This window comes from Chiroxiphia lanceolata, chromosome 13 (genome assembly GCF_009829145.1).
Source record: "Chiroxiphia lanceolata isolate bChiLan1 chromosome 13, bChiLan1.pri, whole genome shotgun sequence".
In the NCBI taxonomy this organism is placed as follows: Eukaryota; Metazoa; Chordata; class Aves; order Passeriformes; family Pipridae; genus Chiroxiphia; species Chiroxiphia lanceolata.
The window spans coordinates 208670-225827 of NC_045649.1; the positions used below are offsets into that span (position 1 = coordinate 208670).

At 40.9% G+C, this 17158-nt stretch overlaps 1 protein-coding gene across 4 annotated transcripts in view; it reads right to left on the bottom strand.

Annotated features, from left to right (window-relative positions):
- Positions 1-8257: 8257 nt before the first annotated feature.
- ESRP2 (epithelial splicing regulatory protein 2) overlaps positions 8258-17158 on the bottom strand; it is a 43054-nt gene continuing 34153 nt past the window's right edge. For 3 of the 4 annotated variants that reach the window (XM_032701316.1, XM_032701315.1, XM_032701313.1), the window contains exons 16-17: positions 12520-12631; positions 8258-9652 (exon numbers count right to left, since the gene is read on the bottom strand). In XM_032701316.1, the coding sequence (XP_032557207.1) occupies positions 12542-12631 (90 nt within the window). In that variant the 3' untranslated portion in view covers positions 8258-9652; positions 12520-12541. The remainder of the gene's footprint in view (positions 9653-12519; positions 12632-17158) is intronic. The other variant, XM_032701314.1, reaches the window with a different exon arrangement.

Below are 17158 nucleotides of genomic sequence, written 5' to 3' on the forward strand. Positions count from 1 at the left end.
ATAGTCTGTTAAACTGCAACTATTTTTTCCCTGTATACTTCACAAATTTTATATCTAGAGCTAATATGAAACTGAATATTTCTGAAATCAATAACAATACATAAGAATGAGAAGAATTTCTGAAAAGACATGCTGTGCTTGCTTAATAGAATTCTAAAGTTACTCTAATTCAGTAATAACTTTTCTGAAAAATTTCTGACTCAAATGCCAGTCACAAGTTCAAGGGTTCCAAGAGCCAAGGGTACCAGCTCCATAATTACTCCTCAAAGTTGTGTGTTTTTTACAGTGATATCAACACAAATATTGCATGTTTTCCCTTGCTAAATAAGCCTTGTTTTAAGGGAATGAAAACTGAGGATCTGGCGTAAGGAAAACAGTCCCTTGGCTCTTTCTTCTGATTTCAAATCCAATTTCCTATTCTATATCTAGAGGCTAAGCCTTCATTTCTGCTCAGTGACAGGCATGCAGTGAATAAACTGCAATTGTATCCAGCAAACCCCCTTTTCCCCCATTTTGGTTTATCCTGATTGTCACAAAAGATTCCCAAGTCTATAACTTCTAGTTGTGAGTGCAGCTCACGAGAGCAGCACCCCAGCAGAGCTGTGCTGGTAACTCTGCCCCCTCTGGCCCAGCCTCCCAGGGAACTGCACTGGGCTGAGCCCGCGCTGCTTTCTTAGATCTACAGCGGGCTGGGACTGATCTTCCTCCTCACGGTCACTGTGCCATTTCTGGTTTGCCCACAGCTACCCCAAGAAACAGTCTGTCAGCAGAACTGTCCTTGCCTGCAGCTCATCCCAGCCTGCTGCAGCATTGGCTAACATTGCAGGCTGCCTCCTCAGCACATTTACAACCTGCTTTTCCTGTTCAGAACAGGTCAGAAATCATACCACCCTCTAAATCCTTAGAAGACTCATTAGCCTAGTCATTACAAAGTCTGAAAGCTACAATATCCAAAAATGCACTTGCTCTGTAGTAGCTGGAAGATCTTCAGGTCCACTTCAGTTGTGAGTTACACTACAGCAGCACTGGGCTATTTCCTCAGAGTAGCTGTATCTAACAAACCCCAATTGGATGATCTCCTGGTGCCAGTGAACAGAACAGAAATGTAATAATAAAAAACCTCAAAATATTGCCCTCACTGCAATTGACAATTTCCCTGTTGTTAGCATGCTCTCTGTGGTGCATCATCAGTGTCTAGGCCAGCTGCCTTAAAATATACTTTCGTTCCCAAATCATCCCCAAAACCGTCCCCACAACCCAAAAATCAGAATTTGTTTTCTGGGGGCTTACTTCGTACCTGTAAGAAGAACACTGACATGCTGTTATCAGTCCCCAATATCTGTTAGCTGAGTAAAAGATTAATTAGGGACAAGCAGAAGTCACATTTTCATTGCTGCCATCCTTTTGAGCCTTCTCCTCACAAGCAAGAGAAATGGTCTACTACTCACATGGCCACTAACAGCTATAATCCCAACTCTAGCTTCTTGTTTAGGATATATCTACTTAGAGCCTGCAGCTCATCATCTGACCTGCTCTCCAGATCTCATCAGGGATACAATGACCTGACTCCTGAAAAGTGATTTTAGGAAGGATTCAGAGGTAAATACCACACACAAAATACATAGCATTTGAAAAAATCTTACAGTTTATTTCCCAGGCATAGATTACTTCATTGTCAGTAAAAAACAAGCAAAAATGATTGTATTTCTAAGTTTTTGCATTGTTAAAAAAAATAGTCCTTACCTTTTCAAGGACATTTTAAATTAATGCTATTACTACAATTAATATTCCACGTAGGTTGTGTGGATTTTCACAGTGAGGTCTACGACTGCACAAGGAGTGCATTACATCAACAAAAGACACACCTAATCCAATGGGAACGAGCCCATATTTTTAAAGCATGTTTAAATAAGAATTCATTGGACTAAGTTGTAGTCAACAAATGTTATGCTCCAGATAAAGCTCAGACTGTCCTTTCCTCATTTAACCTCTCATGCCCTGACTAGAGATGAGGAAGCATCTCTCCTTGCCAGCTTTCCACTGTCCAGTTCCACCACCTTTAGCTTCTCTCACAGTAGATCCTCGTGTGTCTGCCGTCCGTGATGAAGGCAGTCCCCAGAGACCCCAACAGTGAATTAGCTCAGAAAGCAGCACGAAAAGATCTCACTCTTTCTGACAAACCCACAAGCTTCCAATGCAGGAAAGAAAGCTAGATTCTACTGATACTCCATTGCACACATCAGAGATTTTTCCAACAAACTCACAACAGTTTTTTAGAGCTTCTGGCACAAACTCTGCAAGTCTCCCCCTCCCCAAAGTACCATGATATATTTCACTCTTCCTCTCCTCAGTTATGCTGCTGCTTCCTTCCACCTCAATCCTGTTCTACTGGTAAGAAGAAATACAGCAATGTTTCCTTCATTTTGCTCTGGCATACTTTTTAATATTATTATTTTAAAAATACCCAAAGATTTTGAAGATCTTTGCATACAAATACGTACTTTAAAAGCCTGAAATGCAAACATTTTAAGTTATTTTAAAAGGGAATGTACACACACAAGTGACCCATGGGAGTAGCACATTAAGTCTTTCCCTACCCCCAGCAAACAGAAAATTAAGTGCTGATAACAGAGGATATTAAAATCAAATAGCTACAAACAAAAAAACTTTCAAAAGTACAATGCTGTAACAGCCAAGCCAGAAGGTAGGGGCCAGTACAAGAGATTGGTATAAACCAGAACAACTGCACGTTCGTCAGGTCTGTTGTAAAAAGCTGCTCTCCCAAACGAAAAGCAACACAACACGTTGTTGGTCATATTTTTACTCATTGCTCAACAAGAGTAGGATGTCAAAGAAGGTCTAGGAGCAGTAGAAGGCCCTGTTGAGTGTTCCCAGACTTCAAAGCAAAAAAATTTACAACAGACAATTCATGGTTTGAAGGTAAGGGCTGTGGGAGAGAGTGTTTGTTTATTTGTTAAGTAGTAGAAATATTGATATGCAGGCCCCCCCCCCCCCGACACTGCTATTTCACAGAATTCTCTCTTGAACAAATTAGGCAGGTCCCAAATTGTGGCAAGTGCTAGAGCAACTCCAGATCTAATAGTAAACATTAAAAACCTGTCCCATTTCATACTTCTTTCTATACTATGTACACACTATAGCCTGCGTGATTACCATGCATGGCATCCTCTACAAAGAGAATTCCCAAAGACTGTCCAGTTTATGGTGCTCAAGCAAGACCAAAGGAAATGACCTGAGAGATGTGGGAAAGGCTGACAGTGATAACAAGCCTTATCATCCATTTGTTCTTTCATTGCAAGGGAATTTAACACATATGGGCTGAACCAGAACATCAGACATGGGCCTTAGGTGAAGGGGAAAAGAAAATGTCAAATCTGGTTCTCCCCCTGCTGAGCTCCAGCTCCCTGTGAGGACGTGCACAGCCTGCTCTGCAAAGGCAGCCTCAGGAAGAGGGCAGTCCCCGTGTCTTCTGGACATCTGGCCCCCACGCCAGGACATCTAGCAGCTGTGGATCTGGAGTAGGCTGGAAGTAGGATCAAAACCAACAAGAACAGCAAACTTACTCTCTGGCCAATAGTAGTTTACAACCCCCAGCAGGGAGGAGCTGAACAAATAGATGAGAAAGTCACCACCTCTCTGAGAGAAACGCTGCCAATATCGAGGTCATTCACCAGACACAGAAACCAGGAGCCAACCACAGGGCCAAGAGCAAGTAAATCAATCAGCAAAGCACAACCACCACACTCAGCTCTACAGCTGGGAGCATAGAACCATCACAAGCAAATGCTTGTCCAACTGAAAGCTGCAGTCGTGTGTTTTGCTACCAGATTTAATCAGTTATAACCCCTAACATTATGCTACTAGTGTATGTTTCCATTCTTAAAGCCAGAAGACTGAAGAGTCATTTTGCTTTTATCTTTAGTCCCTTAGTTTTCTTATGTTTTAGTCCCTTAGTTCTTATGTTCTAACACAGTCTGTTCACATCTGGGTGACACTTTAAGCCATCTCTTTGCCCAGTAATTTCCACTGGATTCTATTAGATATTGTATTAATTTGTTTTCTGTAGAGCAGTTCTAAAAAGTTTATTTTTTTTCCAGCTAAACAGAGTCAGACACAACTCTTTTTTTTCACAATTTAAAATCAATTGGTACATTTCAAAGCAACCGTATCAAATATCAATGAACACATAGAAAAAAAATTAAAACAGGAGAAATGAGAACAAAATTAAAAAAAACCCAAGACACACACAACAAACCAAAGTCAGTAGTTTCATGGGCAGCATAACAACCTCCGGTTTTAAGACGAACAAGCACCAGAATGCTCACTGGCATTCGTAAGCAGAAGCTCTCGTGGCAGTTGGTAACAGGGAACTCCCGGCCCAAAGCACGGTGTCCCAAGCCCCCTCCTTGCGAAGCCCGATGGAGCGGGGACATCTACTGGCAGCAAAGATTAGCGGGGGCAGGAGAGGCCGAGCCAACGGTTTAACCAAATTACATCCACCGATGCTCCTGACAGATCTAAAAATTCCTAATCCTGCCATTAGATATATTTTCAGCAAAAGATATTCTCTCAAAGACACCGCTAACATTAAATAGACAATCTATATCAGCACCTGGTAGTGTTTACAGAAGGGAAGGCACTTTACTTAACTCTTTTTATTATCAGCAAGCACACAGAAAGCAACATAAAACACCTATTTTTAAAAAATCGGTTAAGGAAAATTATTATAATAACGCACCATAAAAGAAATAATACAATAGCCCTCACCTGATTATATAAAGAGAAAATAGGAGGGAAAAAAATCAGGTCCTTGGTTTAGTTTGAATTTTCTTTTTAAAAATCTGTAAAACAATTAGATCTAGAAAGGAAAATTTTAAAATTTACTATAGGCAAACCTTGGCACAGATCAGGAATTTTCTGCTTTAGAACATTTCAAGACATCTTTAGATGCATCGGCTTTTAGCAGATACTGTAAGCAGTTAGCTGAAATTCATTACGACAGATTTTGTCAAATACAGTTCTATACAAAACAGAACATGACAGGTTAAACTGCCAGCCTTGCAGTTCATTTAACTGACTAAAATAAACCAAATATTGTTTCAAAAACTAAGGAGCTGAAGAGCTTTTTTTCTTTAAAAAAATGAAGAACTGAATTTTGCTAATAAAAATTCCTTGAAAATATCTTAGTTTACAGAAAGAAGCAAAACTATAAGACTGCCTAGAGTAAGTCTGCTCTGCAGATGGAGAAATTCCAACTGCAAACACCTGATTCAGAAGCACAGCTGCAACTACTGAAACAGAGAATGCCCATTTCTAACTCTTCAGTCTCAGCTCATCTCAAACAAAAGTAATAGGAATAAACTATCTTTTCTATAAGCTGGGCAGGAACACCCTATGGGATGGTCCAACAGAGAAATCATTTCTGGGTAAAATTATCAGTATCAAGAGAACAGGACCAGAAGTGAGTAAAGGAATCATCTTCAAAGCAGCAGTATCAGAAGTATGAAACTAGGGAAATAAATACAAACAATGCTAATTTCATTCCTCAATTATACATTATGGCAACACAAATGCAGGTAAGTCATTTTGCTGTTTCCAAGCACAGAAGAAGCTTCTTTTGATAATCAAGTTTCATGGCTGTGAGGACCTTTTCTTTAACAATAGTAAAAGTCAAATGATAGTTCTTTACCAAACTTCACTTCTTGGGTGAAAAGAGTTAAAGCTTAATGCTTTCTGTATTTTTGTTATTCTGTTAAACCACACGCATGTAAAGACAGCAATCCCTCTGATGTCTTTGTAACACAGCATAGTCTAAAAATTCAATCTCAAGGAGTAAATGCATTCATCAAAGAATAAAAAATATTTAGGCCTTACCCCAAGTTCCCAGCCTTCCCCAGAGACAGAAGCCACCATCCAAAGACATTTGATGCAACTGTTTACCTTCCATTTGTGAAGAACTCTTGGATTTGAAGCCAGCTCATGGCTATAAGGCCTCTACAGCATAATTGCAGGTTATCAGCCCCCAGCCGGCGCTACCTGGGCTCGTGCTGCTCACAGAAGCACAGCTGAGGTGGAAAACGTACGCACAGCTAACTTCCAGCAGCCACCCGCCTGACCTGAGGGCTCCGCCCTCGGAGCAGTTCTGGCCTCAGCACAGCCCCTCTCACCCCTGAGGCACAGACCCCGCGGGCACCGGGCACTGCCACTCTCACCCCTGAGGCACAAACCCCGCGGGCACCGGGCACTGCCCCTCTCACCCCTGAGGCACAAACCCCGCGGGCACCGGGCACAGCCCCTCTCACCCCTGAGGCACAAACCCTGCGAGCACCGGGCACTGCCTCTCTCACCCCTGAGGCACAAACCCCGCGAGCACCGGGCACTGCCTCTCTCACCCCTGAGGCACAGACCCCGCGGGCACCGGGCACTGCCCCTCTCACCCCTGAGGCACAGACCCTGCGAGCACCGGGCACTGCCTCTCTCACCCCTGAGGCACAGACCCTGCGAGCACCGGGCACAGCCCCGGCCCGGGGAGCGGCGGCTCAACGGGGGATTGTTCCTCAGCTGAGGAAAGGAAACTCCACACGCCTCCTGCAGACGTGCGGGTGGCTGGGGAAAGCTGCTCCCGTCCAGGGGTGAGCGCCGGGACACGGCGGAGGGAACCACAGACCCTCCGGGCCCCTCTGCCCTCCGGGACCCCGGGAAACCTCCCCGGCCCGGGCAGGCCCGGCTGTACCGCGGGAAGGGGGAACAGGCAACTGGTACAGGTTTAATCCCACGTTGGGTGTCTGGCTGGCCCTGCCTCCCCCTCACACACCCACCACCCACCCCAGCAGCACTTCAGCTCGTAACTGTTCCTCCCCCCCTTCATTCCCTTCGTACAAGAACATCGCCCTTCGGCGCAGGAGCACGCCCAGGTCGGGCCTGTTGTCAGACCCCACCTGGGGTCTCTGCTCTATCCAAAATGCTGTCACCGCTCTTGCAGTCATTTACTCAGATACTGCTAAAAACTGGATACTGCTCCCAAGTCCTGCGTGTGTGTTTGGTACACGCACAAACATGAAGCCTGAAACATCCAAGTTCACTTTCTATAGCTAGTTTCCACATCTCATGCTAAACAGGGATTGCAACAGCAGTGGTGATGGCTAAGCCTCTTCTTAGTAGACAGGTAGATACACATTTTACACAGGGCAGAGCCTGTCTGCAATTTCCATTCATGTTACCATGGGACATGCATTTAAAAAGCAGAACTGCCATTATTGAAACTATCCAGAAAGTGTTAGAGGAGTAAGGGGGAATCTGTGTAAATCATGGCTGATGTTAATTGAGGTGGTCCTCTGCAGCCCTGGCTCAGCTTGCCAAGGAACAGAAAAACACAAGTTCCATATGTTTTTTTAAGAGAAAAATAAGACATTTCAATAGATTGCAAGCCACAACTAAGATGTGACCAGCTGGACCACGCAGACTGTAACAGTCTTAATAGACGGACTATGTAGGTCTCAAATTTTTTAAAAGGGAGAAGCATTCTCCTCCAAGGCACATGGGGAATGTTAATTAAAATTATGCAATCCTTTCTACTATTCAATTACTTTAAAGTAAGGCTTGTGGCAGATTTCACAAAGATAAATCTTAGAAACAAAGTAATGCAAACAGTTCTACTTTAAAATAATGTAAAAGCTTTTCCTCTAGTCCCATCCAATTGTGCTGAAACTTCCTTTTGGAGATTTTAATGATGAAATGGCATCTGGCATGAGATAATTCTGACTAGAGAGAAATAAACCCTATTATCTTACATGATTCCTTCCCCTTCTCCATTTTTACAATAAAAAGGCTGACTGGCTCCATCATAACTTAAATGTAGCATTTTGGGTTGCACAGAAAAGCGAGTGACCCATTAGGTCAATTAAATCCAAACATGAACACAATTTCAAGTTCAATACTTTGTTTCCTCTGGCAACAGAATGAGAACACTAAGCATGTAAACAGTTACATCACCGTTGCCTAAATGTTCCACTACAACAGAAACATGCCTCACGCACATTTCTGGCTTACCAGCACACTCAAAAAGGAAAAACAAAAACAAAAACAAAAACATAAGAAAAGTCATACCATTCACTCAAAGTACAAATGCTTATCTAAATCTAGGAGAAGAGAGAAGAGTATAAGAGGTTATTTATCAAAGAATGATGCTCTGTGAAAATATATTAAACCAAAGCATACATTAAACCAAAGTTTAATGTACTTTCAAAAGCCAATGCACATAGTAAGCATCTCTTTTATTTGTTGTAATATAAAGAAGCATACATCATTCAGTTCTTTAAAGTACAACTCAAATTGTACACTAACAAAAAGGATCAATTCAGACATCCATGAACATGTCAACAACAGAATTCATTACATTTTGCTCTGCTGGTATTGCACTTGGAATGGTTTTGAAGTAAGGCACAGTAAAAACAAAGTCATTTAGTGCTTCTACAGCAGATGTCTTTTTTTAAACACATGCTACATGACATAAAAGTACTTCTAGCTTATGTATGTACACACGGGAAAAAGAAAAAAGCATGCACTAGAGAATTGAGATTCCAACATATCTTGTTGTTTCATAATATACAAATAAAGTAGTTTAAAGATGTAAACAAATTGCATGCACATAAACTAGAGCAAAATCTTTAATACAGTATCTGAAAGCTATTATGCTTAAATAAAAAAATATAACTTATCAGTACTCAGGTTTATGTGCCATTTTTGTCCTGTAGAGATTAAGTTTGCGGCTGGGGGCAGCAAGTTATGGGCAGGCAGGGAGGGTTTTTTCTGATTTGATGTTGGTTTTATTTTTTCTGCTTTACATGTTGGCAGCAGTACACTTGTAAGAAAGACAAATATGGCTTTTTGCAAAACCAGGTCTAATGAAAACATGAAAAAGCACAATTGCATTTGGGGTCCAGCATCCTGATATTTCCCAGTCGAGAACAATACAACACAAAAATCAATATGATCTACGTTTTGAACTGGGTAAGTCATGCATTTCAAAAGACCTTCCTAAAGACATTTAAACTCTACAAAAAACAGGACACTTTGTCAAGTGTAAACTCTGAAAACTAAACACACAAATATCTGAATGACTCAAGCTTCGCTTTCCACTTCAAATGCTACTACGTTTCTCCCAAGGCTGCAATAGCTGAGTGCTGTTAGACTGTCTTCAAATTAACTACATGCCAGGAGTGGGTTTACTTATTTTTACACAAGTACATTAGAAATTAAGTAAATTAACCGCATTATTTTTGCTTTCACTTATCTTTGGCATTGGATGCACCATTTTTCAAATTAAGTACAGGACATTTACCACTCTGCATTCCAACTTGTTATGCTGAAAGGCACATTTGTTGCTGCCTGGGTGGCAAGGGAGAACCTTCTTATTTTGCAAAAGGCACGGTGTTGAGTGCGACATTCTCTCCTCATCCCCCAGAGAGAGTTTAGTTAGCCAGGTACAGTTCTACACAGCGGCTTCCCAGGAGCTGTCCGTTTTTCTCAGCCACTGCTTTCTTAGCTAGATCCAGGCTTGGAAAAAGTCACCAATGCCTCGCCATGGCTGGCCACTAAAGCTGTAAAGCATGAGGATGGAATCTGCTTGGAGCTGCAATGGTACAAGAAGACAGAAGAAAAAAACTATGAACCAGAGACCACAGCTGGAAATGCAATTTTTAATGCTGCACATCTGGTTCACTCCACTCCTGTGTCTGTGGTGAAAACACTCTGGATGTTGAGAGTGGGAAGGAGGAGAAGGGATTGAAGATTAGAAGAATTCAGCTTTTAGCTTGGCAAACAGCAGCAGCTCTTGTTCTGCTGGTGTGCTGAATAGAATAGACATAATTCCATGCAAAAATTTTGCTAGAGAAGCAATTGAAATTAAAGGTTGATAAGAAAATAAAGACGTAGATGTTAATAAAAGGTAAATGGAGCAAGAAAGTCCAGGCATTCAATGAACAGTTCTTGTACTATGTGGACTACTGGCCAAGTGACAAAGGATATATATAAGGCATGTGAATACTCACACACACAGTTAAACAAACAAACAAAAACACATACACAAAAAATAAAAGAGCTGCTATGAGTTCTGTGTTGGGAGGATGAGCTGAACTCAACACAGGCATACAGCACAAGAAAGATTTTTCAGAAAAATGAAGTAAAATTTGGTGCAGTCCAACTGAAATAAGTACTTATTGCAATTTTAACAAGGTTAAGAAGAAAAAGCAGGGTAGCAGATGAGATTATTTAGTCACTGGAGTTGATTTACTTTGGAGAGCATTAGCCCTCATAAAGTCTTAAAAGGCAGTTCCAAATTGCTGAGTTCAAAGCAGACATCTGTCTGCCCTGTTGTACTCCATCCATTTCCCATAACATGCAGGAAGTACTTCCAAGGTAAGTTTGGAACCCCTGTTTGTTGGATAGAAATGAATATCAGTGAAGTTTCTAAACCAAAGGCTGAAGGATCAAAAGCTCAGCATACAAGGTTAATTTGTTGGAGAAAACAGTGTCAGACAAAACCATGCTGGAGAACCAACCAGTTTTAGGAGTATTAACCCAATTCAAGTTAGGTTCATGTGACATATGTCCTCTTGAGTTTATAAAAGGTTAAATATTTAAGGGTTTCACTTTTGTAGAATTTGTGTGCCTGGTATACTGTAAGAAATAGAGTTCTCAGTTATTACCAAGAGCAGTTTCTGACAGTTTACATTCAAACATACGGAAATAAAGCACGTACATGCCAGAGCTTCACTTACCCAAACACTGAGCAGGCAGTACAAATATTCTTAAGATATAAGCAATGGTACACATTAGAAACCAAAAGCATGCATAAGAGTTAGTACAGACCTTTGCATTATTTCTTCTCAGGTAACTAAAGTTAGCCAAGAAATAGCATACAGAAAGAAATTCAAAGACAAATAAAAACCCTCATGTCTAAAGCCCACTTCAAGTTTGGAAGTAATCTTGGTTTATTTCAGAATAACACTGTGCTCAAAGAGAAAGTTGAACACAGTTTGGGTTAAGTCACAAATCTGAGCTAAAAGATGCTCTACTCCAAACAAGCTCTTTGTTATTAATCCATATGGGATGAAGTCATTTACCACCAGCCCAGAACAGAAATTTAATATTGCAGGTTAGAGTCAGCTGAAAACACACATGGAGCACAGTTAGACTTCTAAGCACAGAGAAGAGCTCTAAAAACATAGTTTATTGGTGTAATACCAATGTAAGGATCTGGAAATTCATGTTATAAGAGTTGCACAGAAAGCTAGCAGAGAAGTTTATGCATTCTGAGCGCAACATAATTAAAAATTTAAATAAACCCCTTCGGTTTCATTTTAAGACACACTAGGGTTAAGTTCTTATTCATATGGATTTATAGAGATAGAAACAGATTTTCTTTATGTACATATGTGTTTTATAATTAGATTCAGATTCATAGAAATATTTTCTCTGGATTTTTTTTATTCTAAAAGGAGTGGTATATGTATAATACTACTTTGAGCCACTTAGAATTCAGGATGAGCTACTCCATGAATTAGTCAAAGACTTTTTCCATGCCATACATAGTAGAAACCTACTGCTGATCTGGTTTTCCAGTTAAATCACCAGACCATGCAGCCTCTAGTCTATCTGTTCCCCAGCAGATCCAACAGTATCATGAGAAACCAACTAATTTGAAAACAACTGAGTTGATTTACGTGGAAGTACCTTTGTCTATGAAGGTAATTGTCTTAAGGCACAGTATTTGATTGCCATATTTGTACTAAAAGTTTGTTGTGGTTTTTTTTCTTAAGGAGAAAAAAATATACTGACTAATCAGTAGCATTTTGAATGGAATACAATAGTACTGGGACATCCAGTACTCCACATAGGCCACAACGAGTTCTTTAAGAATTATGTGTTAGTGCCAAATATGCAGGCAAGTTTACTGTTAGCAAATCTAGTTAATTGCATCAGAAAGTCACTATACCCAAAAAACCTCTCCTAAAAAAATAAAGTAATAGCTCACATTGCATTAGGGAGATCAAGAAACAGAAATATTAATCTCCAGCCAGTTATATCATACAGAAAGACAAAGCCCAGAGGTCTGGGTTTTTTTGCCCACACCTTAGTGCGTGCTTTGTAGCAATAGGAAGAAAAAAAAAATCATTTTCTACCACTCTGCTAAAAGTAAAATATTGGACTGGAAGCTTTACATGAGAAACAAGCACTAATAAACCCTGCTGGAAGTTTAACACACCACCTGAGCAGAACCAGGCAATCACACTACCTCCACCACTGCTACCCCAACCACGGATCACAGGGGGCCCATTTCCTTAGGTTAGTTGATTTTTTAAGCAGAAGGACTAATGCAAGGATCCCAATGCAAGCTGATAAGGGGGAAAAGCCACAAGAAAAAAATCTCTATCACCAAGCCCTTCTTTCCCTTCCCGTTCACCTCTGGAGACACAGGTTCTGCCAGTCATATCTTACCTTCTTCAGAAGTTACAAAGAGTTACAAACAGACCCACTCTTTCGGTGCTTGTAACACACTCCTGGCTTGATCGCTCAGCTGAATCAGGCCATTGTAGTCATCGGGTGCATACTACAGTACAAGTGTGACACGGGAGAGTCAGCAAGAGAAGGAACAGTCCTGCTACAGCAAGCCACACAGATTTGCAACCATAATTAAGAGCATCAGCTATAATAACTGGCAGGAGACAGTGAATTTGACAGATGCTATTTTTACACAAGATTAAAAAAAATGTACATCAACTGTATTACTGGTCGTAGGAATAGATATAAAATAAATGCTTGTGGGGAAAATTCTGAACTGTATTTGAACTGTTCCTTATCGAGGAAGGGAAATAGCTCAGATTATGAAGTGCTCCTTTTTTTTTTCCTTCTACTGATGAGATGGCAGCATCAGGTAACCAAACTCTTCAAGTCTGCACGAGCATAATCACACCTCCAGTAATGGCTCTCACTGGGACAGATGAGCAGCTCCCAGCCTGCACACTGAAGTGGGGCATTGGTAGAAGTGTATGGATCTCGTTCAGACCTTTTATGTACCCATGGAAATAAACTGCACCTTCTCTAGGGTAGAGTGATAAACACTTTAACTGCATATAATGCTTGCACTACACTGACTACACCAATGCATTTAAAGAAAATCAGTGTCCTGGCATGAATGCACCTACAAGATAAAATTTATACCAGTGTGGTATATTTCTACATAGAAAAAAGAAATAAATGATCCAGTGTAGCTGCATCATGATAGATTTGTAGAAGTAGTATATTAAAATAAAAATAGTGACTATACAGTACAGTCACACCAACAAATTAAAACAAAAACTTCATATATGTACCAGATCTAAGAATTATGAACAGTAATCACACATACTTATTAGCCTGGTACAAATATAAAACATATAGTCAGAAAATACATCTTGGGGAATATGAAACATTGTTTTTTTCTCATAATCTTGCCAAATTATATATCCTGGAAAAGGACTGAGAATTCTTGCACATGCTGCAAAGAGTACTGGAGTGGCTCCTATAATCCAGAAGACAAAGTGTGTAGCATAACACAAATTATTGAATATCCTTTTGGTGGCAAGAAGGTTTTCCTGCCCTGCAAAATGGCTGTTTTGCACTACCATTTTAGATGATTGCCAAATGCACACAGTATGGATGTACTATGCTGCCCTCCTTAGATATTCTATAATACAAAAAGTCTCCTGCCAGCTTCGGGAGAAAAATGTGTTATAAATTTGGGCAGACAGGACACACTGTAATCCATCTAAAGGGAATTGAAAGAAATAACAGTCCAGTATACACCTTTATCACAGACGAAAAATACCAGGAGCCCAGAGAACATAAAAGAAAAGAACGCTCCCAAATTTTTAACTAGCTGAATTCTAGTCACCTTCACATCTAGACCCATGCCATTAAGTAAAAGACAAATATAAGAAGCTATGTTCTAGATAGTCTCTGCTAGGGAAAACCAGACCGTGCAAATATTAGATTATCAGTTCCGCAGACCTGCCCTTGAAAACCAAATCTACAAAAATGGAAGTTTGCTCTGTGGGAAAGAATGTCGCACGATAGTACATACTTTAGATTACAGTAGATGTTAGCAGTAGAGGCAAAGGATCTACAGACTCTTGTGAGGGACAGTATTTCAAAGGTTACGCTTGAAATGCAATAAACAATGTCGAAAATATAAGTGGGAAAACTATCCTGCACAGAAAGTCAAAGTTGTCAGAGCTTAGGGCTCAGACCTAAAGAAAGAGAAACAGAAAGAAGAAAAATAAAATCATCAAAGACCTAGTGATAGAAGCAGCTTCTAATCACAGGAACAATAGGTAAGAGACTGCAGTCAATTAAAACAGAAGCTGTGGAACAGTAATTCTTCAAATGAAATAAAAACTACCCTATATTTGCCTAAGTACATGATTGTGAATACTTCTGATTCTATCTGCATTTCAAAACCCATAAGAACAAAACAAAAGTATTCAACCACACAGGACAAAGCCAAGGGTAAACTGGTTAATAAAGAGGTAGTATACTACACTTTCTCTTTGTTCCTTTTTTTTTCTTCTTTTATTTCTTTCATCTATGGTGAGGGAAATATGGGACTGTTCTCATCCCCTCACAGACTATGCACAGATTTAACCAGGTCACTAAGGCAGTAAGTCATTGATTTCCATTTCATTTTTGCAGTTCCTACAGTGAACATTCAAAGCTCAGTCTAAAAACAGCACATACAAAGCAATCTAAGGGAAAAAGAAAAAAAAACACTGCTAAAAAAAACCAAACAGGAAAGTATATTTAGGTACACTTCAACTGGGAAAAAATGGGAGCAAATAAAAGGAAAACATCATAGGAAAAATGGCCACTTCTGGATGGCAGCTGCAATTATGGCCTTAACTACCAATAAACCATAACAGAACAGTTCCCAGAGAGATCTCTCAGACTTCAGGAAAAAGCCTAGATAGACCAAGTCTGGAACATAAAAGGAGACCTGATGACTAGGTAACTGCAACCTTTAGCACCAAGAGTCAGGAGAAACGCCCTAAACTGGCTTTGCCCCTGAAGTGTCTCATATTCACAGCAGTGCTGATATTCACCAGCAGCCACGGGAGCACTCCAAGGAAGGGACACCACTGGAATGGTTTGTGTGTCAGAGACCCCATTGAATGGTTTGTGTGTCAGAGAGACCCCACTGGAATGGTTTGTGTGTCAGAGACCCCACTGGAATGGTTTGTGTGTCAGAGACCCCATTGGAATGGTTTGTGTGTCAGAGAGACCCCACTGGAATGGTTTGTGTGTCAGAGACCCCACTGGAATGGTTTGTGTGTCAGAGACCCCATTGGAATGGTTTGTGTGTCAGAGAGACCCCACTGGAATGGTTTGTGTGTCAGAGAGACCCCACTGGAATGGTTTGTGTGTCAGAGACCCCATTGGAATGGTTTGTGTGTCAGAGAGACCCCACTGGAATGGTTTGTGTGTCAGAGAGACCCCACTGGAATGGTTTGTGTGTCAGAGAGACCCCACTGGAATGGTTTGTGTGTCGAGAGACCCCACTGGAATGGTTTGTGTGTCAGAGACCACCATTGGAATGGTTTGTGTGTCAGAGACCCCACTGGAATGGTTTGTGTGTCAGAGACCCCACTGGAATGGTTTGTGTGTCAGAGAGACCCCACTGGAATGGTTTGTGTGTCAGAGACCCCATTGGAATGGTTTGTGTGTCAGAGCCTGCCTGTCCCCTGTACCAGGTAATGCCTGTTCAAGCTGCCACTTCAGCCTTGCTTCCAGCATGGGAGGCAGCAGTCAGAAACTGGAACCACTAATTTACCAGTCCCAGTCTAATAGATGGTTTCTCCACACAGGCAACACTTTCAGGTGGAAGATACATTTAGGACTAAAGCCAAACAAACAGCGTTCTCTATTCTGAGAGCGTGGGGGTGAGCATAAAATAGTGTCGGTATTGCCAGATGACTTCAGATACCAGTAAGTGGGAATTCTATCCCCTTTCCCTTCCCTATCAAAATGTGCTATCCCTAGGATTGGCATACAGATGATGGGGTGTCCTTCTCAGACTACAAGAGTCAGATTTCAAAAGGAATCCATAGGAAACAGAGAATACTTCTTTGTTTAAGCATGCATTTCAGAGAAAAAACCTAATCCCTAAAAAGTCAGTAACAATGAAATCAGCTGTCCTGACACAAGAGAAATGTTGCTAATGCCCTTGGAATTTAGCCATGCACCCACTTCCTTTCATTTCCTTATTACTGTTTTAAGCACAAGTCACCCTCCTCCCCTCCACTGACAAGACTTGAATTCTGGGTCTCTGAAGACTTGGAGGATTAATATACTGCAAAAGCTCTTTTTAACTGTGGACGAAAGGCACCAAAGCCCAGTACAGGTTGAAAGAACAGTATTTACTTTAAGCTTCTCTTACCTAAAAACATGTACACAAAAGTCCCTACATTTCCATTCTAGTCTTTTTCAGCAATTCAGGAGGCTTTAAATAAAGTTCAGATTGTGCCCATGGTCCCTAAATCTTAGTCATCTTCTAGTTTATTTTTTTTACTACTATACTTACGACTTACCTAAATAGCAGTCTGCTTTCTAAGAACTAATCCACAGGGTCTTTTTCAGGCAGGCATGAATTCACATTCATGCCAACCTCCAAGAAACTGGGCAAGCCCTCCGAAATGCATGCTGAATCCTAGCCAAGACAACAGCTGGGAACTGCTTTGGGCAGCTAAGACAGGGGCACAGTTAAATTGCCTCTGCTTATTCATTACCCAATGGTTCTTGTCACGATACCAACTGGGTCAGTATTTGCATTCTCACAGAAAAACAAACAAAAGAGTCAGTATTTGGAGACTAGAAATATTTTTCATTGATTCGTTCAGTGGCTAAGTAGTAAAATCCATAGAGAATCAGCCATTAAATGTGGGGGAAAAAAAAGATATTTAGGTGAAAGAGTTTGTTCTGATACGCACCAACCTCACAGAAATCCATGAGCACTACTACCCCTGTTCCTTCATTATTTACTTGAGTTTTCTCACTGCTTCTACAGCTGTACAGAGCGATGACCTAAAGGAACACCGAGGAGTCT